The 23,302-nt window shown below is 44.1% G+C and overlaps 2 protein-coding genes across 4 annotated transcripts in view; one reads left to right on the forward strand and one right to left on the reverse strand.

The window, feature by feature from the left end:
• Positions 1 to 21,897, reverse strand: gckr (glucokinase (hexokinase 4) regulator). Of its 3 annotated transcripts, none has more exons than XM_049570532.1 (19): positions 21,854 to 21,897; positions 8,760 to 8,909; positions 8,610 to 8,678; positions 8,462 to 8,530; positions 8,085 to 8,158; positions 6,874 to 6,940; positions 6,716 to 6,769; positions 6,506 to 6,600; positions 6,289 to 6,394; positions 6,074 to 6,192; positions 5,275 to 5,373; positions 4,736 to 4,833; positions 4,495 to 4,562; positions 2,135 to 2,231; positions 1,947 to 2,056; positions 1,792 to 1,863; positions 1,365 to 1,508; positions 465 to 599; positions 1 to 384 (listed from the first exon to the last, which is right to left on the reverse strand). In XM_049570532.1, exons 1-19 carry the CDS (start codon positions 21,872 to 21,874, stop codon positions 271 to 273), a joined length of 1,761 nt encoding a protein of 586 aa, XP_049426489.1. In that variant the 5' UTR covers positions 21,875 to 21,897; the 3' UTR covers positions 1 to 270. The 3 variants fall into 3 exon arrangements, with proteins under 3 accessions (XP_049426489.1, XP_049426488.1, XP_049426490.1); XM_049570531.1 differs by lacking the exon at positions 21,854 to 21,897 and adding an exon at positions 9,234 to 9,314; XM_049570533.1 differs by lacking the exons at positions 8,760 to 8,909; positions 21,854 to 21,897 and having other exon boundaries at positions 8,235 to 8,530; positions 8,610 to 8,673.
• Positions 15,670 to 23,302, forward strand: part of xkr6a (XK, Kell blood group complex subunit-related family, member 6a) — a 16,765-nt gene continuing 9,132 nt past the window's right edge. The window contains exons 1-3 of the mRNA XM_049570534.1: positions 15,670 to 16,861; positions 21,869 to 22,065; positions 22,773 to 23,190. Of these exons, the coding sequence (XP_049426491.1) occupies positions 16,275 to 16,861; positions 21,869 to 22,065; positions 22,773 to 23,190 (1,202 nt within the window). The 5' untranslated portion in view covers positions 15,670 to 16,274. The remainder of the gene's footprint in view (positions 16,862 to 21,868; positions 22,066 to 22,772; positions 23,191 to 23,302) is intronic.

Raw genomic sequence — 23,302 nt, forward strand, 5'->3', positions numbered from 1 at the left:
TATATTTTAACATCTTGCACCCACATATTTGAAACCAAAACACTATCTGGTCTAAGGACAATACAAATTGGCAGTACATTTGCAGGGTATTATGCCAGTGTTGAAGTGCCCCTTAGTGTTACAACAAGGTTTTGCATTCAGCTCCTCCGGGTGCAGGTGATTTCTACCTCATAATCAAAGCAAAGCAAGAACACTAAACAGGGAGTTGAATAAATACATGCCTGTAATGTATGTGGGAAGGGACTTAACGATGACATCATACCATGTCAATTATGACAGGCACGCCTCCACAGCCTCCCTCACAATTGGCTGTCGCTCCAGATGAGTCTCCGCCTCTCTGAGCGAGCACCCAGTCAGCAAACACACCAAAGCCAGAGGGACCACCTGCACACAGAGAAGATAATATAACAACATTCATACAGTAAATTCCCCCCAGTGCTGTATGCACCTTACAGCCTCCTCACCTTGGATCTGTTTCTGGCTGTGCGTGTGTGTGTGGTGATGTCAGAGGATGTGATGTCCGCTGTCAGCTTGTCCACACAGTACACGGCCTTCAGGAGGGCGTGCTCACATCGGGACTCAGGACAACCAGACAGCTTCTGGGAGGAGAAGGAAACAACGTCAGTTCAGCTCCGAAATCTGTCACTGATTCTTCTGTGTTGGATTGTTTGCAAACTTATCTTGTGTATCTGCCTTGCCTGAGGGAGCCTGTGTCACAATCGAGATCTAAAACTTTAATTACTTAAGTTTCTTTAGGAAAATGCATCATCAGGGGTGAAACCAGACGTTGGAAACAGTCGGTGCTCCACGCTTTTGGCATTTACAGCAGCTATATTCACTATTTGTCAAACCATTTGCAATCATAGAATACCTAAAAATCTGTACAAAATTTTGGAAAAACAAAGAAAAATCTTGTGGAGCCTACATCCTGTTTTGTATCCAACTGTTCTCCGGCTATCTCCATCACTCTGACACCATAAGGGTGCAGTCACACATGAGAGAAATTAACACTGGCAAATATTCACCTCCTGTTCACTTCCATTCAGTGTGAGTGGAGAGGCAAATGAAACATTTAAGAAGCAAATTTGCATCGCGTGGAGTTCAATTTTGAGATGTCACAGCCTCAACCAATAGCAATAAAGTACGTGTGAATGAGACAGTGATTGTTGCTGTGTTTAAACAGTCAATATTGTATGATATTGGCCATTAAATACAAACTGCCTAGCTGGCAGTGAGTTTGGAGACACATCTACTATGTAGAGCGCTGTATGCACTGTACTGGCTAGGATCTTGGAGGCAACAGCAGGTTTCCTTGGTGATTTAAAACCCTGTTTATGTCCTATTAAGGTTGTACTTATATATACCTGGAGAAGACGTGTGGCTCTGCGGTAGAGTTTGCTGTTGGTGACCTGCACGTCGATCATGTGGTTCTGGTAAATCTTCCCCTTTAAGACGTGAGCTCCGGTGCTCACGGCGTTCAGCAGCAGCTTAGTGGACAGCTCCCACTGCTGAGAGAGAGGCAGAATTGATTTTCTGCTCTCTGCATTTACATAAGCTAGACTAAAAGGAAACAATGCAAACGTAAAAAAAATAAGCTGCCATCTAAAATGAGACCTGTAGAATACGAGAAAGCAGAAAACCTGAAAATCAATAAAGACTAAATTCATTTTACAGCTCTGCGAAAGCTCTGTTGAGGGAGGGTGGGAGACAAAGCAAAGGGAGCAAACAGTTATTTATCATACTTCAATGAGTCACTGAGTCCATGAGTGTGTCCATGTGTGTGTGCTGTACCATGTGTAATAAGCTCCCTGAAGCAGGCCAAGTGATTCTTAGAGAGGATAAACACAGCCTGTTGATGTCATCCTGCAAAACAACAACAGACTTTATTAGGTGGACAAATGGACGAATGGACAAACAGACAGACAGATAAATAGAGAGATAGATACTTGGTGTACAGCAGCAGCAGTGTCTCCATCAACCAAGTGATAAAGAGCATGGAGGTTGGACATTTTTTCTCTCACTCTGCGCGCCAGCTTCACCACTTCACTGACATCGTCTGCGGAGAGAAGCCGTCAAGACACACATTGATTTAATTTGGACAGAATTTAAACATGACAAACAAGTGTTGTCCCACCGGAGTGTGTGTAGAGAAGAAGAACCATGTCCTGGTCATTGAGAGAGGGCAGAACGAGATGTAAAAAATCCTCATGTGCTATGCAAAAGTCAGGACCCTAAAGGAATGAAAAAACATATGTTAAAAAAACGGCTTGAAGTATTCACCATGTGTTTTTTGTACAGTAGGTTTTTGTAGCTGTGTTTAAATACAAACAGTATCTTTGATATCAATGTTTTTTCATGGGGCTTTAAAGTTATCATCCTCAAGATTTACATCATATCAAACCCATTTTTTCCATAGTATTTATGATTGCCATCATTTGTTTCCTTTATATAACATAGTATGCAATGTCAGTGGCGGGGTCCGCCATTCCTTTGCTGAATTCAATTAGTGTATACATGCACAGGGGATATACAGGAAATGATACATGCACAAACAAACTGAAATCTGGGACTTCAAATCAAATCAACCAGAACTGAAATTCATAATATTTTATGTTTAAATATACTAAATCATTTTTTTTCTCTACAACATGGATATAAACTACGGAAGCCCTGAGCTGCAAGTTAAAAAAAAAAAACAATTCTGGTGATCCACTTTCTAAGGCCCTGATCACACAGAAAGTGTTTTGCAGGTTGTAAATGCGTGCCACACCACACTGCCTTTTTTCTAATTTATTCTTTTATTGAATGCCACTAGCAAAAAAAGCTTGCTGCATCATTTTATTGTTGCCAGGCAACCACCCCATCACCTCTTTACCCTAACCTTCCTGTGTAATCAATCTACTATTTTTTTTTCCCTACTTATTTTCACAGTAAAATGCTGAGGCAGAGGGTACTTGCTGTAGCTCTGGTTGAGGGTGAGAGGCTGTCAGTAAATAGTTTGTGCAGCACAGGGAAAAAGAGATCTGTGTGGGTACATGAGAGATCGTGGTAACTTCATTTTGTAAAGTCGGATAGCCGTGGGTATCCAGCAACCAACAATTGTAAACTTGTTGTTCCCCCTCTCAAATTATCCGATTGGACCATAGGAAAAAAGTTAAGATGATGTGGGCCGCTTTTCTGCACTGAGCAAAAATGCCAGGCACCTAGAGCGCAGAAACACAAGGCACGTAGCATCGTAAAAACAGTGAGCAAAAAGCTTAATTCTCAATAACAATTATAAAAAAAAGCCATCTACAGCTACACTTTCTGTGTGTGCTCGGGGCCTTAGTCAGCTGTAAAATGTTTCGTCTCCTGTGATTATGATTCAAGAAGAGCTGAAAAAACTGCCAGTGCCAGTAAAGTTCCTTAAAAAAATCATCTGTGAAATGTGAAAAAAAAAATTAAGAATAATTTTTCTAAGTTACTTTTTCCATCTGTGCAGACAGACTGAAAAAGAAAGTTTTGGGGGGTTATTTTAATGTCAGGATCATTTTTCTTTTCTTGTTTGTTGTTACCAGTATGTGCATTGTGTTTGTAGTGCATGGAGAAACATTTAGGACAAAGGGACATCGTTAATTTCAGTCTGTTGTGACTAAAATTATTATTACAACAACAAACACCTAAAAGATCCTGACAAGAAATAAAAAAAAAAAATAACTCCACCTATTTCACAGATGGAAAAAAAGTAACTTTAGAAATTATCCTGGAAAAAAACTGGAAAAACTGTTTTTTACCTGCTAAAAGTTTTATTCGCCCACCTGTTTCACGGATGGAAAAAAGAAACTTAAATCATCCTGGCAAACCCTCTTTTCACCTGTTCTTGAGTCATGAACACAGGAGAGAAAACAATTTACAGCTGACTTAGAAAATGGATAACCAGCCTGTCAGAGCTTCCGTAAAAACTACTACTTGCAAATTCCAAAAAGCCTGAGTCAAGTAGAAGCTCTTGACTGAATGAAGACAATAAAATAATAAAAAGTCTAAAGACGATTAATTAAACACAGACATCGAGTCCTACTGGGTTTCATAAAGCAGGTACAGTCGGACATATTTCATACTAATCCTGCTCCGGGTTAATCTACAAGTCAGATACAGCAGAGACAGATGAGTCATTACACGCTGCTAAATGAGAGCTGGATCTCATTTTAATTGGATTTTACTGGATTTCAGACATTTTAATACTTTGTATGGCCTTGTAAGGATTTCTTAGACTTGTTTAAGACCCATGTAGACATGCCAGAACAGAAATCTTCATGTCTGGAGTCAGCTAGTACTGACAGCATTACTGTAGTAAAAAAAACAGTTAAATCTTTGGTACAGTTTTCATTGTGAAAGAGTGAATTGTGTCAGATGAGAGCCTCTGTTCTGTGTTTGCAGTAATTACTTGGTCATTATTCTATTATATGTGTGTCTTTTGTTTAAACAGATGTTATTTCATTGTTTCCTTTCACATACCAGCGGGCCCTCACTGTTGTTCAGCTCTCTGTATCCCCCGCTGTTGAAGCATCGAACATCTTCATAGTCTTTCGCACACACACACACACACACACACACACACACGCAAATATCATGCAAATGTAAAAGTAAATCTGGTAAAATGCGTCCTGATCATCGAAGCACACAGATAAAGTGTTCCAACAGGTGCAAATGAAGCTGTGTGGTTTTGTTGCTAATGAGTACATCACACTCATCTCACCTGCTCCAAATGTGGGGATGCACTCGCTGGCGTCAATGAGGCCCAGCGTACCAAGGGAGCCCCATCCCAGGTAACACACACGCCTACCACACTGCAGACTGAAACAGAGAAGCGTAGAGTAGCAGATACTTCAGTTCCAAACAGGTCAAATCAACAGACTTTCTGCATCTGTAACATCTTACACATTTTTACTACTTTCACTACTGTCTGTGTAATGAGAGGAAAGGCTCATACTGCATCTGTGTGGGCTGCCAGTGTTGTAGATCAGAGTTTTCTCTGCCGCTGGAGGCTTCAGATACAACTAATCCACCATGGAAAATGTCATTATTGTGGGTTTCAGCAGAGAGAGATTCAGATGCTTCTCAACCTTGCGACAAATAAAGTTCGCTGGTCTTTCTTTTATTTTTTATTCAAGTGTTTTTGTGAAATGCTCGATGAAACTAAAGAGCAAGGATGCTGCTCTGAATCAAAAAGAGCCTGTTTGCCTTGTTAAATGAAATTCAAGGTCACAGTTAAAGGTGTAAAACAGGATGTTCCACCTCTGTCCAGCTGCCTCCAGCAGAGCACTTATCTGCTCCCTCTGAGCGTAAGTGATATCCAGGGTTTTCTCATATGCTCTCATGTGCTGCAGGGTGCCTCTGTTGGGAAGAAACAGGAAGCTGCTGTACATTAAGGTGCAAATATATGCAAGCGTCTTCAATTGTGTGTGTGTGTGTGCATGTTATAAACACCATAAATTCAGTCTTAAATAATGATTGAATTAATTTTAATAGATGTGCGTACACTAATGGTGTCTACATGTGGATATTCCAGTTAAGAAAAAATTTAAAAAGGCAGAACATCTTTTCTGCAATGACCTCTAGAGGTCAGTAACGCACAATGGAAACACAATGAAACTACAGGACAGAAATGACATGTGGGTTTTAACAATGTTACATGGTCCAGCATTGTGCTATATAGTCACATGACTGGGCACCACTGGTTTAGTCAGTCGGCTTAGTTTAGTGTGAAATGGAAAGAAGAAAAAACAATATGTTTATTTTAATTATTGCTGCAGAGTGTGAGCAGATTCCAAAATGCACCCATCACTAATGTGAAAAGCATGTACAGGAGAGAGAATTGGCTGCGGGCTGATGGCTGTCAACACAGAGAAGCACTTAGGAAGCTACCTTTGGGTGCAAAACTGGAGACTAGAGGATCAATGTGTTGTGTAAGAGCTTCATTATAATCTTAGAGTCAGGCTGCTGTCCAGATGTGTGAATAAGTACACTGAGCACACCAATTTATTCATGTAATTGCACACGGATCATATAGCAAGCTTTTCAGTGTGTGGCTTACTTGTAAGTGATGGGTGTGTTTGCGAAGGTGGCAGCATGAGCAGCAGACAGGACAACCTCCAGGAGAATCTTAGTGGCACTGCCTCCTTTCATCCTGGAGGAGCCACTGATGGCTTCTGGCTGAGCACATTCACACAAACAGAGACAATGGCCAAAATAAAGACACGCTACTCTCTCGAGTCAGACAAGAGAAAGAGGACAAGCACAGCTTCTTACCCCAACTGCTGGGTTGATGAGGTAGGCTTTTTGACTTTTGGCAAGCTGCTGCATCCTTTGCACCACACTGCGAAAAGTGAACGTACAGCCTGGAAGGGGCTCATCCCTATAACATTGTTATTTTGTGTGTTAAAAACTTTATTCAAATTAAAATAGATGTTTCATACCAAATTATCCCCAACACTTTCATGATGGAATAAGAGAAAGGTATGTGTACCTGGCCTGATGTGCAGGATTGAAGCCAACCAGCACAGGTGTGTACACCTCAGGGTGCTGCAGGCAGAAGTCCAGCTGACCTGCCACAAATGGAGCCTATGCGCAGCCAGAAATTAAACGTATACAAACTAGCTTCAGTTATCTGCAAGTCTGCAAAGTAAATCAACACTCTGCCCGACACAGAATTCAGATTCTCACCAATTAGACTTACAGATAATCCACAGGAAATACCAATGAACAAGACGCGCCTCTTTCCCTCACAGACCTGCAGGGCGCCAAAAACATGCAGTGGTCACATGCTAAAGAAATATTAGAAAAACATATTTACACTCTGTCTAAAACACACATTCTCTCCACCACGCTCCTGACCTTCTTCAGACTGAGCATGCCCAGCTTTGGGTCATCTTCAGGCGCTTCTTGGGAGGATAGTAGAGCTCTAAAGAAAAATGAGTGAGAGACAAGGATGTGATTTGAATATATTTTAAGTAAGACTATGGAACTTAAAAAAAAAAAAAAACACATTCTTTCTCTTAAACAGTTGTCATAAAACGCACCACTGCTCACCTCATTGCACTCAGGAGTTTCGCCAGTAGCTAACGTTAGCTAACATTAGCAAACTTAGATAAACATTACCAAGTATCACTGATATTACTGAATGAGTCTGCTGACTTTATCACTCACCTTTGCTTGTGCTACTGTTAAACCAGATTTAATATGTCACAGAACTTTTTTTTAGAAACACAGTGCGTTAAAAAGAAAAGTTTTGTAATGTAACCCTTTGACATGCTAAAACATAGCAAAGCAGTAGCACAGGCAAAAAGATACAGCTATAGCTATCTAAGGTTTGCTTACTTAAGTTAGCTAACATTAGCCACCATAAGCTAAAGCTAATATAATCACTTAGGAATTTAACTTTTCATTTGCATCTATTTAAGATTTGCCTGCTTACATTAGCTAAGGTTAGCCACCATAACCTAAAGCTAAATTAGATGTATTGTTTAGGAACTTTTCATTTGCATCTATTTAAGGTTTGTTTACTCACGTTAGCTAACATTAGCCAGCATAAAGCTAAAGCTACATTAGATATGTTGCTTAGGAATTTAACTTTTCATTTGCATCTATTTAAGGTTTGTTTACTCACGTTATCTAACATTAGCCAGCATAAGCAAAAGCTAAACTAAATATATATTTCTTAGGAATTTAACTTGTCATTTGCACCTACTTAAGGTTTGTTTCCTCACGTTAGCTAACATTAGCCACCATAAGCTAAAGCTAAATTAATTTTATTACTTAGGAATTCAAATTTTCATTTGTAAATGGAAGTTTGTATTGTTAACTCTCTCAAAATTTACAAAGTCTCACTTCAAGTAACATTATGTTTGACGCAAACAGAAAAGCATAACTAACTAACTCAGACATTATCAGGTCAGAGTAAGTTAACAGAGCTTCATCATAAGAATACTGAGGTGTTTTACTGCTAAAACAAAACCAGTTTAAGAACATATATCAGTATGTCAATAATTACAGCTGGTTATGTACTTTCAGGGTAATTGTTTTCAAAGAAACAAACCCCTACATACCTGTCTCCACCTGCAATGATGTACGAATATACTGAACTCTGGTTCAGCTCCCTTAGTGCTCTGTTGAAAGCTGACTAACAAGACACAACACAGGAAGTCACTTTGTGTAAAACAACTACAGTTAATAATAGCCACAAACAGATATATTACCTCATCACTGTGCATCCTGCTGCTTTTTACCACAGGGGCCGTCAAAATCAAAACAAAATAAAATTCCTTGTAGCTGCTTTAAGTGTCATTATCCTGACATTACTGCCACGGTCTACACTGCTTTACAATACTGGTTTCAATTCTTGAACATCCCTGAGACAGACAATTGTTTGCTTCCTTATTCCTGCTGTGCAGTGGGCGAAATCACATTTCAAGACAGCTTTTACCGTGATGAGGAAAGCCAATCGACCAGAAGTCCCACAACCGCTCAGCACAACAAGGCTGTCCCGAGGATCCTGTTAAGGAAACAGAAGAGAGGCTCTAACAACATGCCTGACTGACCAACTTAGATACACACAGACAGAAAGTAGATACCTTGAGGATGAGCTCTACGTTCTTGGCAACCTCCATCAGCGTTTCCACCACTTGTTCACTCAGCAGCCTCTAAAAATGACATTGATTAAAAGAACAAATTCAGAAAAAAGTTTAATTGCAGACATTACATTATACATGAAACACCTGTACCTGGTAGGTGGCTCTTGTTTCTTCCTGAAACATCTGGGTGTCACTGGCATGTAGCATCCTTACAATGTGATTGGCTGAAGCCCGGTCGATGTCACATGTAAGGGGGTTGGACTTCTCTGAAACAGGAAGGGACGGCTCATAATCTGGGGACTGAGAAACATAAAATATATACATAATATAATACATAATGTAAGTTTTAATATAATTAATATAAGTTTTAAGAATAATTTAATCGCTGTATTCTAACACTCTGACTCATGCCTGTATGCTAAATATGAAGCTAGAGCTAGCATCTGGTTAGCTTAGCTTAGCATAAAGACTATTAAAACAGGAAGCGTGACTTCAGTCTTTATGCACACTAAGCTAACCAGTTCCCAACTGTATCTTGATATTTACCGTACAAAGAGTAGTATCAATCTCCTTATCTAACTCATTAATATGCACGTGTATTCTCCAAATAGTCCTTTAAGTTACCTCCCATTCGTGCACAGTGTGGAGACAGTCTGATCCCGCCATCTTGCATGAGTCTCTCCTTTTCTGCCAAAAACAGTTTGTCACAAAAAATGTCCCTCTGTGTACCCCGTGTCCTTTTTGTCAGTCACAGGGATTTAAAATGAAAACCACAAAGTGCTCGGCTCTATCTGTAGTGACAAAGTTCACTTAAGGACCTTTGAGACTGAGGAGTGGAAGGGAGTATGGCTTTCTCTGTCGCACACCGACACAAATGCCCAGAACATCCATGGATGAGTAGCAGGACTCATTCTTGCAACTATTTCATGAGGGAACAAGAGGGAAAGTCACTCACAATGTACCACGGCAAAAAGAGCTGGAGATCAAACTGAAAACTCGGCATGTTACAGGTCTGGCAAAAAAAATAAATCATATCTGAGCTCTGAGACTGCTGGCTCACAATAAATAAAAACCTCTAACAGTAAAATTTGCTCCGTCGTTCTTAAACATGCTTTTCAGCCCTACAGTGTACAAAAGATCCAACTGATTCTCAGCAGTGTGAAAATATTTACACCCCAGCAGATTGTGGAGTCTATTACATTTTGTCGCTTTCAGAGTCAAACTGTTTGCTGCAGTGTGCCTCACTCCTCCAAACTCCCACTACTGTCTGTCATAACTGCCGACTAATTGCTGTCAGTGACACAGCGGCGAGGACATTTTTCATGTTCCATCACCAAAGTAAATACTAATATTATTTCTCCTCACACTTTATATATTTAACTCCTGTCACCTCTTTTTTTTTAAACAAAATGGATTTCATGAACAGCAAAGGCCTGAGACTCTCTGTAGAGTGATGCGTGTGTACTACTCACTGGCTCACGCTGGTTATTAATGATATCAGACTTCTGAAGCACAGTTTGGTGTTAACCTCTCTGAGTCAGTCCAACACCAGAGCTGTGCGTAGGGCTGTGTGTTAAGCCACGACAAAGCGCCCCCGTACTTTGTTGGCTGCAGCAACACAGAAGTGTCATAATGGAATACTTCTAAGGGTAAGATGTTAATGCTTAGGAAATACCAGTAGATATGAGACATAATTAAACTGTCAGGGACCTTAATTCGGATATTTAAACCAAAATCAAATCAGTTTTCAGCCGAGGGAACACAGAGTTCACTGGTCAGCCAGGACCAGCTCTTCAATTAACCTGAGTCATAATCTTTTTTTCTCCACAGAAGTAGAAACAGATGGTGAGGAGGCAGAAAAGGCAAACTAGGCAAATGTTCAGCATGAGACACCAACGCACAGAGACACCTTTCATGGCTGTATGAGTCGCACCAGGCATGTCAGTTTTAGAGGCAGCAGGCAACAACCCAACTTGTCATATACCACCACTTTACCAGTGGACAGCGGCATCAGACATGGACGCAAAGAGGCAGCCTTCTCTGATACAAACTGGGTGGTGTCAGTTTATAACGCAAGTACTGTAATTTAAAGAGTGACAAAGTTCTTATAGGGAGGATGGGAGTGGTGGTTCATGGGTTAAACAAACTCTGGACTTTCACCCGCGAGGTTGGTGTTGTGTAAGTCAAGCCTTGAGGTGACCAAAGACTCTCAGTGAGACAAAACCATTTCAGAACGTTGCAGAGAAAAGTTGCAGTGGTGTGAAGTGGCTGGTCTGAGCTTGACTCAAGTCTGCTGATGGTGTCACCTGCAGCTCCCCTGGTCAATTGCAGCTGGTTTTAGAGAGTAAAGCAGGTCAACTGTTTCGACAGCCATGTTGGAGGCCTGGATGGGCTTCTTTGCCCCCTAGACTTAGGCTCACCCCTGAGAGACACAAAAACAGCCTTGCAGTACATTCAGACTCCTTGTTTTGACTTTTGCAGAAATCCAACAAGCCATTCAAAATGTAAATGTCTGCCTTTAACAAGCCAACCGTTCAGGCTCAGTCTCCGTGACGACTGTGCGAGATGCATTTTTCACAATCTGAATGCTTTCGTCTTCACTGAATGATGCAGCAGCACTGTCCGACCAACCAATGATAATGTTTGAATTCATACATAATACAGTCAAAAGAGCTCAAGCACAAAGTTTTGCTCTCCTCATGCCTAAACTTTTTATTTTGTTCTTTTTTTAGTTAGTTTGATGGTGTTTAGGTACCTTTGAAATACAACCAGTTCAACCTGTGTTCATACAAGCTCTTCATAAATAATAAATCCTACCTGACCTGAGTGGACCTTTGCGTTCCTCATGTCTCGACTCATTCAAGCCTGCTGCAGCGCTGCGCTGCACATTGACCTTGGCACCAAACCATGAAAGGTCCTTTGATTCAGAGTGAGCTGCAGGACCTTCTTCCCATCCTGCTCCAGTCTCAGCAGTGTTCTTAATTCTTGCCCCCTAAAGGAGCAAGAAAGTAATCTACACTTAAGATGTTCTTTGTTCAGGGTGTAGAGGGAAAAGACAGTCAGACTGTCTTTGTCACAAACTGTTTTCAGCTCTATCTGATTCGTCACCACGTCAACTTAGAACCGACTCGTTTGATGCCGCGGAGACAGTCGGCCACATTGAAGGTCATCGCTCATCACACATCTGGTTTTGTGTGCCTACAAATGAACTCCAAACACCCCAAAGACCCAACTTTACATCAGCTCTGACAGCACAACAGTAGATTTCTTCCACTGACAAAGCATTTAAATGACAATATGTCAATTTCTTTTGAAAAAAGGTATAAAAGTGCCTCTGTGAGCAGAATAAAATGAACATGGAATGACATGCCTGTATAATTGATTTCTGAGACCTTCAGTCAGTAGATTCCCATAGGTTTGGGAAGACGTTCACATATTCTGCTGCGCAAAATGTATTTTTCATTCCCCTGTTTAATATCTACATTTTACAAAAACTCAGGCTCAGCCCAGTCGCCAGAGGAAAATATTGTCAATGTACATTTCTGCAAACCACAATATATTAGATTTGTACATTTCATACGAATCATATCAACATTTTTTAAGAGACAAAGTATATGAGTGAGTTTGTCATCAGGAGGTGGAGGGGATGGTGGATGGCCAGACACCTAGACGCCTGCCAAGCTACAGGCCACTGTTCGAGAGCAAAAGACAATAAAACCGGTTGCTTTTTAATGAGTCAATGCTGTGTTCCCACTGTTCTTTTAGCCACCAAACATGGGTGTTTTTCAACAACCCGTTGCTGTTTTTCCAGGGGTGGTAGTGCCACAAAAGTGGTTGTTTTCGACTGAGACATTGCTGTTTTTCTAGCTGGGATAGTACCACGAAAATGGGGTTTTTAAACCCAAACATGATTACTGATGCTTGCAAACCACACTTTCTGTTTATCCTTTTCCACCTCAGGTATTATTTCCATCAGTGACACATGCAGGGAAATTGACACCTCATGCAATTGCATCAAAATGTTCAGATGAGTTTGCATTTGTGAGACATTACCATCATTTTCCATGAGCTCCTTTAAAGCAATGATGACACCTTTTATTTTATTCACTCTTGAGAGAGCAAATGTCAAAATCCACATCCACGTCTGCATCATCAATCCACATCCAACTTTATTTTGGCACAAATCTGACTACATACATAAACAATCCAATACTGTCTCCAAATCCACAGTCCACTATCTAATTCAGGCTTGAGCACTAGCAGTAAATACACGAGACATCCACATCCAACTTTCCTCCTTTAATGTGCAGAAACAAGCGATCCACTCTTTCCACAGGTTAATTCAATCTTGATGGGTTGTGCTGCGCTCTTTTACTTCATTCATATTTACTCACGGTCAACGTCCAAAGTGGCTGAGTAGTCCATTGTCTTACATGCACAAATCCAGGAAAGCATCAGCAGTGTAGGGAGATGTGTAATTTAACCCTTTTATGATGAAACATACTTTCAAACATACGTTTATGTAGATTGACTTGCAGAACTGGACTGTATGATGGTAGGAACTTTAGCGGTCAACAGAAATATCAGCACCCTGCTTCACCTTCTCTCTGTGCCACACAAACATTTTCAGGCAGATGCAGGTGATGCTCATCAGTCATTCAGCTTCAGTCACATAAATTGGCAAACTCCAAAAATAATAATGAAAAGAAAAGCATGGAGGGGAAAACAGTTCTACTTTTGTGGCATTTATTTTACACCATGGTATCTGAATGCTTTCTCCACCACTGTCAGACTCCATTTAGGGGTTGGAAGTACTCTGTGTCCTCTCCAGTCGTCCTCCCTACTGTGCTCACATTATCTTCAACTGTGGGGTCTCTATTCAGACACAAATAAAGCTCTAGTCAACCTTCAGTTAGGGCTGTATTTGCCCAACATTTTAGGATTTTTGTGTGAGGGTTTGTTAATAAACTGAATCCCCTCTGTAGTTAATTGGCTCTTATTTAGTTCACCAGCCTCATATTGAGTTCTTTCTCAAAGCCCCTGCTGCACATGTACAAATTTCCGCATATCTGTGGTGTTCTTATCTCGCTTTGTCCTCGCAGTCATTCACAGCCAGATTAAAACTCCCGTTCTGTGCCGTCGTGGTTCCAATCATCTCAGCGCAAGATCATTGTTTTGATCTTTTGAAGTTTACTGCTGATCCAGGGGCTGCTGCTGCTGCCTGCTTTTGTCTCGAGCAGCACGACCAAATCATCCGCACACAGGAAGCATTTGATGTGGAGTCCTCCGGCGTTTTTGCTAATTCATTCGGATAAATATTGTATAGTGGAGACTGCAGCTGCAACCCATGATTCATAAGAGGAGGTTTGGTTTTTACTGCATACACATAATGGTTTTGTGCATTATTTGTGTGAAGTTGTCCTTCCAAGATGACCTGCTGAGCCTCATACTCGCAACAAAAGCAGGAGAAAAGTTTCGATTTGTTTGGATTCGCATGTTTGTGTAGACATGGCACAATGTGCAACCTTGACTGTAAGCATCCCATTTAAGTCATGAAAAGCTGAATCAGTTTTGGACAATAGCACCAAACTTCTACCCAGTTTGCTGCTGACACATGCCTCTGCAGGTGCTCAGGTCATGTGTGTCTGCATTTCTGGAAAGACTCGGTGTAATTAGCCTTAAGTCCAAATGTCAGGGGGAAAAAGCCCACACTCTGAGCTGAATAACTCCAGTGTTGGTGTCACTCACTCTCATTGTCTCCTGCTTGCACACACACACACACACACACACACACACACACAGCCATACAACCATCGACTTCCTCCCTGTCCTTCAGCTGCACAGCCACAGTCGTCATGACAACAGAGAGGCTAATCTCCAGTGGACAGGGAGGGAGAGAAAGTGCAACTGCTTGCACAGAGACGTGCTCCTGAGAACGAGGAGCAAGAGTGTGTGTGTGTGTGTGCGATGAAGATATGCAGTGCATGCTTGCATATTCTGAGTGTGTGTGTGCGTTGGGAACAATAAATTAAGCGTGTGTGTGGAAGCTTGTGAAAGGGCAAGTGATGTGGCCTGTGCGTGTGTTCCACTTCAATTTAACAATTCTCCAACCTTCAGATCCATCACTTCCCTTAGTTTTCCTCCTCCTGACCTTCATCATATCCAAGAAATCCTTATTTAGTCCCCCCTCAAGACTTCATTCTTCTTAACACTCCTTTTGATTTTCCTCTCTGCCATTCCTTTCCTACCCTGACTCACATCATCTTCCCTCCTCTCATCATCCTTTTTGTGCCTCCACTGCTCAAAATTATGTCTTTTCTCCTCTTCTGTCTCTCAAAGCATTGTTCCTGTCAATCTTTTCATCCTTTCAAACTGCTTCAGCTTGAATCATCTTTTCTCTTTCGCTCTCTTTCTCAGACACACACACACACACACACAAGCACACCCCTTTCATCTCTCCACTAATTCCTAAATCCATCCCTCCTTCTCTATCCGGCTCTCAGCTTTCCAGCTCCCTCAGTTCCTCCTCACACACACACACACACACACACACACATACAGCATCCATCCCAGTTTCTCACATTCCTAAATCCTCGCCTCTCTATCTCCCCGCTTGCCTAGCAGGGATCACACACACACATACACATACACTGCACACACATATGTTACGGCTGATTAGGCTGGCAGAGCCACAGGGCAGTCAGCCCACTGGAGGGAATGATGGAGGGATGGATGGAGAGTGTGAGGAGGAAAGGGAGAAGTGGGAAGTGCAGAGAAAGCAATGGATGGAGGAGAATATTGAGAGAGGGGATGGTGGCTGATGGAGAGATGAGTGTCACGCGGTGGGAATCAAATTGTTGGAGGAAACTAGCTGATTTCATTGGAAAACAATCATCCTATTCCGATACAGCATATTGCAAGACCCTTGTGCGCACGCACGTGCGCGTGCCCGCGTGCAGATGTGAAGTCGGGGTTGAGGTTCTTATCCGGTAGAGGGCGGAGTGAGAGTGTGAGAGAGAAAGTGAAGAGGGGAAGCTGGAGCTGCAGAGGGCTGGAGCTGCGGAAAGGAGCGGAGCGGACACAGGCTGCAGCGGATGCCGGGAACCTGCAGCCAGAGTGCGGGCGGGATGAGAGGCAGGAGTCGGGGGTCCTCCGGTTGACTGACCAGGGAGGTTTATCTTTGCACGAGTCGTGGTTTGAGAGAATAGACTGGAGTCCGGTGCGCGCCCACACACACACACACACACACACACACACACACACACACACACACACACACACACACATCCACATCCACTGACACGTCTTAAGAACAGCGGGAGATGCATTACGTCATAGCCTCCCGTCGCCCTAGATGACCGCGCGCGCAGGACGGGATGATGCAGGGCTGCTGGACTAGAACGGGAACGGATTCCGCTGCTGCTCGTGAGCGCCCGGTGGCGGTGTCTCGACCGGACGAGGAAGAAGGGGAGCCGCCGTCTCGCGGCCGCTGGCTCTGATGGCTCCTCGCGCCCCGGGCGGGAAAGAGACACAGCAGTCGCCGCGGCGCGAGAGGGAAGGGGACAGCAGGTATCTGGGAAGTGACGTGGTATCCGCGCCCCGCGAGAAAGCACAACGGTGCGGTTGTCGTGCATATCACAGGAGGGCAGGAGCGGGAAGGGGAACATGGCCGCGCAGTCGGACGGCGGCAAAGCCGGGGTCGGGTGCGGCGGCGGCGGTTTCGCCCAGCTGTACGATGTTGACGCTGAGGAGCCGCTGGACTCTGCCGCGATCCACATCTGTCAGTGCTGCCGCTCCTCCGCGTGCTACTGGGGCTGCCGCTCCGCCTGCCTCGGCTCTGTGCTTGGTGGGGGCCAGCCTGCCGGAGGGGTCGGCATCCGGGAGACTCACTGCCCGCCCCGGGAGCAGCTGTGGCTGGACTGCCTCTGGATCATCCTCGCCCTCCTCGTCTTCTTCTGGGACGTTGGCACGGACCTGTGCCTGGCGATGGACTACTACAAGAGGCAGGACTACCTCTGGTTCGGCCTCACTCTCTTCTTCGTGCTGGTGCCGTCCGTGCTGGTCCAGATTCTGAGTTTCCGTTGGTTCGTGCAGGACTACACCGGCGGGGGGCTCGGGGAGGTGGAGGGGCTGACCAAGCGGGGCGCGGTGGCTCTGGGGTGCCTGTACCCCGGCAGGGACCGCCTGCAGCTGGCCACCATCTGGCTGTGGCAGGCCACCATACACATCCTCCAGCTGGGACAAGTGTGGAGGTAGGGGCGGTGGGGCACAAACAACAACACACACCTGATCCCAACCTGTCACCACACTCCCCCCCTTCATCTCCCTCTCTCTCACATCATCTTCCTCTCTCTCACACACACAAACTTAATGTTGCTAATGGGTAGAGTGGTGTCTACTCCATGCAGCCAGGAGAAAGCAAAGCCTGCTTCACACTGACAGGCGGGAGAGGAAGAGCAAGAGCAGGACAGGGAAAGGCTCTCTCTGACCTCCCCAGCGTTTCAGTTACTATCTGGGACTGACAGATAGATATTAAGAGAGACAGTCAGAGAGGCAGTGAGGGGGACACAGAGAGACAGTCAGTGATCCAACTTTTACAGGCTAACTTCTTTGAGTTTCTTTCCTTTTATCTTGCAACTCATACTGTCCAGTTCCCAGCTGTAAAGAGCAGCATCTATAGCTGAGAGGTGCAAAAGTCTCTGATACCTTCTTCTACATCTGTAGTTATTAAAGTTTTATATATTTTGGGATCAGATATTAGACACATCCACAGTGTGCTTTTAGATTTGAAACGCTATCCATGGTGCTGATTTCCTCCAGCACCATGAGCGAGAGAACAGAGAAGTCAGGGCTGTGCATTTTTGCACATTTGTGTATGTGTGAATGTGTATGTACATGTGTGTGTGCGTGCCTGTCAGCGTGTGTCTGTGTTAGTGTGTGTGTGTGTGTGTGTGTGTCTGTGAGACCGGTGGAAAAACGGTGTCACGGCCCTTCCCATGAGTGTCAGCATGCATGGAGAGTACAAAGAGGAAAAGCATCTGCGCTTCTGGCAACACGTCCCCCTCTCTCTCTCTCTCCTTTTCTCTCTCTGTCACACACACACACACATATACACACACACACATATACACACAGTTGGACAAGGGTAGGTGCTAATTGTGGTGCTAAAAGCACTGGCGGGAAAAAAACACACACACGTCTTTCTATTGCAACTGCAGGTTTTTTGCTCTCTTTGAGACTTGTTTCACAGACTTATGTGTGTGTGTGTGTGTGTGTGTGTGTGTGTTTGCTTTGGTGTGTGTGACAGAAGAAGTAGTAGTAGTAGTAGTAGTAGTAGTAGTAGCAGCAGGAGTGTGCTATCTTCAGCCTCCTAGCCTTCTATACAAGGACAATGTTCACTCTCATTCCCTCCCCACCCCTTTCTCCAAGAAGACTCCTTAATGGTGTCCACTTGCCTCTGGGCGGGCAGCAGAGAGTATAAAGTGTGTGTGTGTGTGTGTTTACATCCTGGTGTGTAACTTGGCTCCTCTGCTTCAGCCTCTCCGTGGTTGTAGGGTTAAATCGACCCCCACACACATGCACACATCCCTCCTCTACCTCCGTGCACCCCACCCAGTTGTCACCCCCTCATCCTGCAGAATGGACTCTCCCACCTGGAGGAAGTGGAAGGGGCAGGGGGAAGGAGGGAAGGGAGTGGGGATGTTTGTAGCGGAGGAAATGGTATGGCCTGATTGAGACGGATCGCTTAGAGATGGAGAGGCTGTGGAGAGGAGGAGGGGTGGGGATAGAGTAGGAGGAGGAGGAGGGAGAAAAGGTTGCACATGCACAATGGGTAAATGGGGGGGATGGGAGCAGAAAAGAAAGCGAGAGGAGGAGTGGAAGTGAGAGTGGAGGGGTGGAAGATCTACTGTATTTGGTACATATGGTTTGAAAACACATCCCTCCATGTTAGGGCATTAAGTGGCTGTCAGGGTTGCCTGCTACGCTGCACAGCAAAGCCTCCTTAAACTGAACAAGGACTTCATGTTTATGGATTTCTAAAAAGCCAAACACTGCTGCTTATTTACCCTTCGCTGTTCTTGAGTCAAGGACAAACAGCATATTGGTGTTTGTATCTTATTTTAAAGCGACACAATCCATTCATTTGGCTTTAAAATGGTTTGTTTAGAGGCATTAACATACTGTACACTGGATGGAGAGTAGGATGAGAAGGATGTCGGAATATAGGGATGGCTCTCTACCCGGAGTGTCGATTAAAACACAGGAAGTCAGGGTGGATAGCTTTCACGCTTTAGTGTAAATTCAATACGGTGCAGCAAAGCATGCTCAGAATACACATGTAAAAAAATGAGTGTCACATGTCATGTATGGGGCCGATAAAAAGGTCCACATCAGAGTTTTCAAGCAGCATAAACTTTTCTCACTGTGCCAGTAGATTATTAATTAGCCTGTGAGTGGTAGCCCACGTGCATTAAGCCAGACCTGATGTAAGCTTTTTAACAGCTGCCCCACATTTGAGTTGCAAATGGGCTCAATAGAAAGACCACGAGTGACAATCTAAGAGGGAGTGCTGTCATTTGGAAGTTCAGGAAGCACAACCAAGTTGGCTCATGGCCATGTAGACACTTCGGCTCTGTCCACATGGACAAGGGTATTCTTGGAAACAAGTTTTTTTTCTGCTTCGTTCTTCAAAATGTTATCGTCCACACAAGCAGTCCAAATGAAAACGCAAAGACACAATTGAAACCAAAACCCTAAAGCCACACAAAGACAAGGAAGAAGATGTTGGCCAATCAGAAGTGTGAAAAGAAGCTGTTAACAGAAAGCTACCTGGAGCAGTGAGCTGCTGGGAGAAGAGTTCGTAAAGGGCTTTCTCTCAGAACAGGATTTTTTGGTTAAGGTTAGGAAATGAATTATAATCAATAGATTTCTGCCACAAAAGCACACAGTCTGACGTCTCTGTTCTTTAATATAGTGGAACAGTAACTGTACATGTATGTGTAGACATGTAAAAAGTCCTGTTGGCAAAGTTAGACCCAGCATTACTTTGGCCACGTCTGCCATTGGATGAAATGTCACCTCATTTGTCACACCTCACGAACGAGGAACGGCACGCACTGATGTTACTTGCCAAAAACTCCCCCTCCTACACATCAACACTAAAAACAGACTTTCTGAAAATGTTCGTGGAGTTTTACAAAAGGTCTTATTTTGTGACCTAAAATGCAGTTTGTGTGGAGATGAATTTTATCTTCACTGTCCTGACATGATCGTCTGATGCAACCAGAGTTCTGGACTCTGACTCTTGCCAGGATATCCAGGTGCACTGCCATATCATGAGGCCCCATCTTCTCTCTGTGTGCCCACCAGCCTTCACTTGAAAAGGACAAAAGCTGTCCATCCCAGCGGAAAGAAATAGAGGCTTTAAGAGGTGTAGGTGAGCAGGCGGTAAGTCAATGGATGGTTTAGTGCTTTACTTGTGGAACTCAAGGCAGGTGTGCTGGTGAATTGTTTCTTAACCCAGCAGAATCCAGACAATCCAGTGGACGAGTAAAGCAGCAGGAAGAGTGGACCGTTGCTTCACCAGTTTAGAGTCTTTCCCTGGAGGTTTTTCCCAGCCAGTAAGCTTCTAGATCTCAGCAATCTGGGTTCAGACAAAGGCTTGAACCTGCACGAGTCCAGTCTAAGCCCGCTTAGAACTATTCATGTGTCCATTGGGAAAGTGAGCCCATACCTGAGCCCAATTGAGTGCTTTTTAGTTGCCACCCTTGCAGTCAAGAAAGGAATGTGGATGTTGCCATTAGAGTTCACTGTGTGCTTACAGGCAACTACACATGCTTGTTGGGGGGAGGTCTAAGAGATGGGAACCTCATTGGTGACATTAATGCTGTCTGTGGGAGGTTCACAAACTCCTCTGCCTTGGTGTTCCAAGTCCTATGAATCGTCTTAATCTCTGGGTTTATCCCACAGACGATGGACAAGCACTTTGGCTTGTCTGGCGAGAACACACATTGTACATTGTAGGTTGTTCATGGTGAAGAAACTTGTACTAAGTATGATACTGCAGTGCTCATTGGAGTTCTCAGACAGCAGAAACCCTCCTCTCTCCTCACTGTGCCACTAGATTGTTAATTAGCCATGAATGCTCCCATGTTGGATAGCCCACGTGTCTGCGCATGCCCGGCATCTGCACGAAGCCAGACTGCTGTGAGCCAGTCTAACGTGAGTGGTGTGCATGCACATGGAGGCTATGGATGGTGCATTATTTATGTTTTTTGAATTAAGCTTGTATGTTTCAACCCAGATGGATGTAATAGCTGTACGTACAGAGTCATGCATAATGTAGGAGCGCATGCACACACGCAATGACACCCATGCACGTGAAGTAGTAATGCACTCGCAGGGAAGTGGGAGGCTATCATTAGAGTACATTTGCATACATGTGCGCGCGCACACACACACACACACACACACACACACACACACACACACACACACTCACTCACATTCACTGTAAGTGCCCTCAGGCATTTTAATTGAAAACACTGCCTACATCCCACCCACATGCACAGTAGTTTCTCTCTGTATGTATGCATCAGGATGTTGTCATGCTTGTCTCTTCTTAAACAGCTTCTACACACGATCAGACCATCACAAAACCTAGAAATATTTTTAGTGCGAGTTCAGCAGGGCGATAGGTCATAGCTATAAATTCTGTTAGCCAGAGGTGTACTTACATGATATTTCTGAAATGTTCAGTTTGTTAGTTATTGTGATATTTCCTGTACAATGTGAATTAGGGCAACAGCTATTGACTGTTTTCATCACTGATTAATCTGTCGATTGTTTTCCTGAAAACAGTGAAAATGGACACTATAATTTACAGCGGTAATATTCATATTTCTTTATCGAGCCACCGTAAAACCTGAAAGTTATTCAGGTTACTGTCATCTTGTTTGAGAGAACCCCCCCAAAGAAAAACATGAAAGCAGTAGAGGACTTTTATCTTGACAAAATTAAAGATACTTACGCCATAAATTGATGCATAAAATTCACCAGAATGCAGGAAATTAAGTGTATGGCAGAGGGCCCCCAAATCACCGTCAGTGTTTAAACAAACCTTCCCCCATGGCATTACTTTTCATCAGGTGGAGTTAACCCAGTCAGATGATCAGATTATTATCTTATCAAGCATTAATGGTAATAGTAGTAGTGGTAAGTATTATTACTTAAAGCGTTGTTACCTCTGACCCCTGCAGGTACATCAGGACGCTGTATCTGGGCGTTATGTCGCGGCGACAGAAGGAACACCAACGGCGCTGGTACTGGGCCATGATGTTCGAGTACGCAGATGTCAACATGCTGCGGCTGCTGGAGACTTTCCTGGAGTCTGCGCCTCAGCTGGTCCTGCAGCTCTGCATCATGATCCAGGAGAACCGAGCCGAGACGCTGCAGTGTAGGTGGAGCACAGATAACACCGGACGGACTGACTTCACTTCATCCGAGGAGCCAGAGAAACCAGCTCCACTTGAACGCTACTAACTCCCTGCCACGTTAACAAACATAACACCATGTTTTCATGTAGCCCACAAAGCACATACAAATCAGCAGCTGCACAAACAGTAATTAGCAATTTGCACACATCATGCTCAGTAATTTGTGGCTGCAGATGGTGCTGCGTTTGGATTTTCACAGGGTTTTTTTGTTCAGGTAGAAAGAAAGCACAATCATAGGTGTCCGGGGGATGTGATAGCCAAACTCCATCAGCCTCCTCTGCCTTATTCATCCAAGATATGTATCATCTAGGCGGCCACCCACTGGTGTTATTCATCCCTATCACTCGAGAGTTTTGGGACACCTTCTACCTAAATGCAAATATGTGACTAGCACAGGGGGCGGATGCACACAGCAGCTGGGACATCAAAAATAACTTTTTATTTCGGACTCATACCATTAAGCGTCATGACCAAATGTTTCTGTCGTGTCACACACTATCTCTTATTTAAGAATGTGCTCAACACAAACACCCTCATTGACTCATGATCATTTTGTGCCGGTGTGCTTTTTTGTTTCACGAACCTTCAAACTACTTTGCTGTGATTGATTCACTCAGAAACAAAAGATCATCATCCTCCTCTGAAACCCTCCTCTGTCTCTCTGTAGGCATCTCCTCCCTTGGCTCCCTCCTGTCTCTCGCCTGGGTTCTGGCCTCCTACCACAAACTCCTGCGAGATTCTCGTGACGACCAGCGCAACATGAGCTACCGCGGGGCGCTTCTGCACCTCTTCTGGCGCCTCTTCACTATCTCATCCCGTGTCCTCTCACTCGCCCTCTTCGCCTCCCTCTTTCACATCTACTTTGGCATCTTTGTGGTGGTCCACTGGTGCGCCATGGCCTTCTGGGTGGTGCATGGAGGCACTGACTTCTGTATGTCCAAGTGGGAGGAGGTGCTTTTCAACATGGTGGTCGGCATTGTCTACATCTTCTGCTGGTTTAATGTGAAAGAGGGCCGGACGCGGCACAGAATGGTGGCGTACTACACCGTGGTGTTGGCCGAGAACAGCATCCTCACTGGGCTGTGGTGAGTTACACCAAGTAATTTGCATTTTCTTGCGTCCTGAACGTGGATGCGACGTATAGAGTATCATGTTTATTAAAATAAAAAAGTTACAACCCTCTGTCACCACCGTCCT

Source organism: Epinephelus fuscoguttatus, linkage group LG24 (genome assembly GCF_011397635.1).
Source record: "Epinephelus fuscoguttatus linkage group LG24, E.fuscoguttatus.final_Chr_v1".
In the NCBI taxonomy this organism is placed as follows: Eukaryota; Metazoa; Chordata; class Actinopteri; order Perciformes; family Serranidae; genus Epinephelus; species Epinephelus fuscoguttatus.

Excerpts from the sequence above, each read along its gene's own strand:
- gckr (XM_049570531.1), bottom strand. The coding sequence starts at position 9,275 with ATGGCGGGATCAGACTGTCTCCACACTGTGCACGAATGGGAG. Across the intron at positions 8,910-9,233 it reads ACACTGTGCACGAATGGGAG|TCCCCAGATTATGAGCCGTC; the intron begins GTAACTTAAAGG and ends TATGTTTCTCAG. Across the intron at positions 6,601-6,715 it reads GTATTTCCTGTGGATTATCT|GCTCCATTTGTGGCAGGTCA; the intron begins GTAAGTCTAATT and ends GGCTGCGCATAG.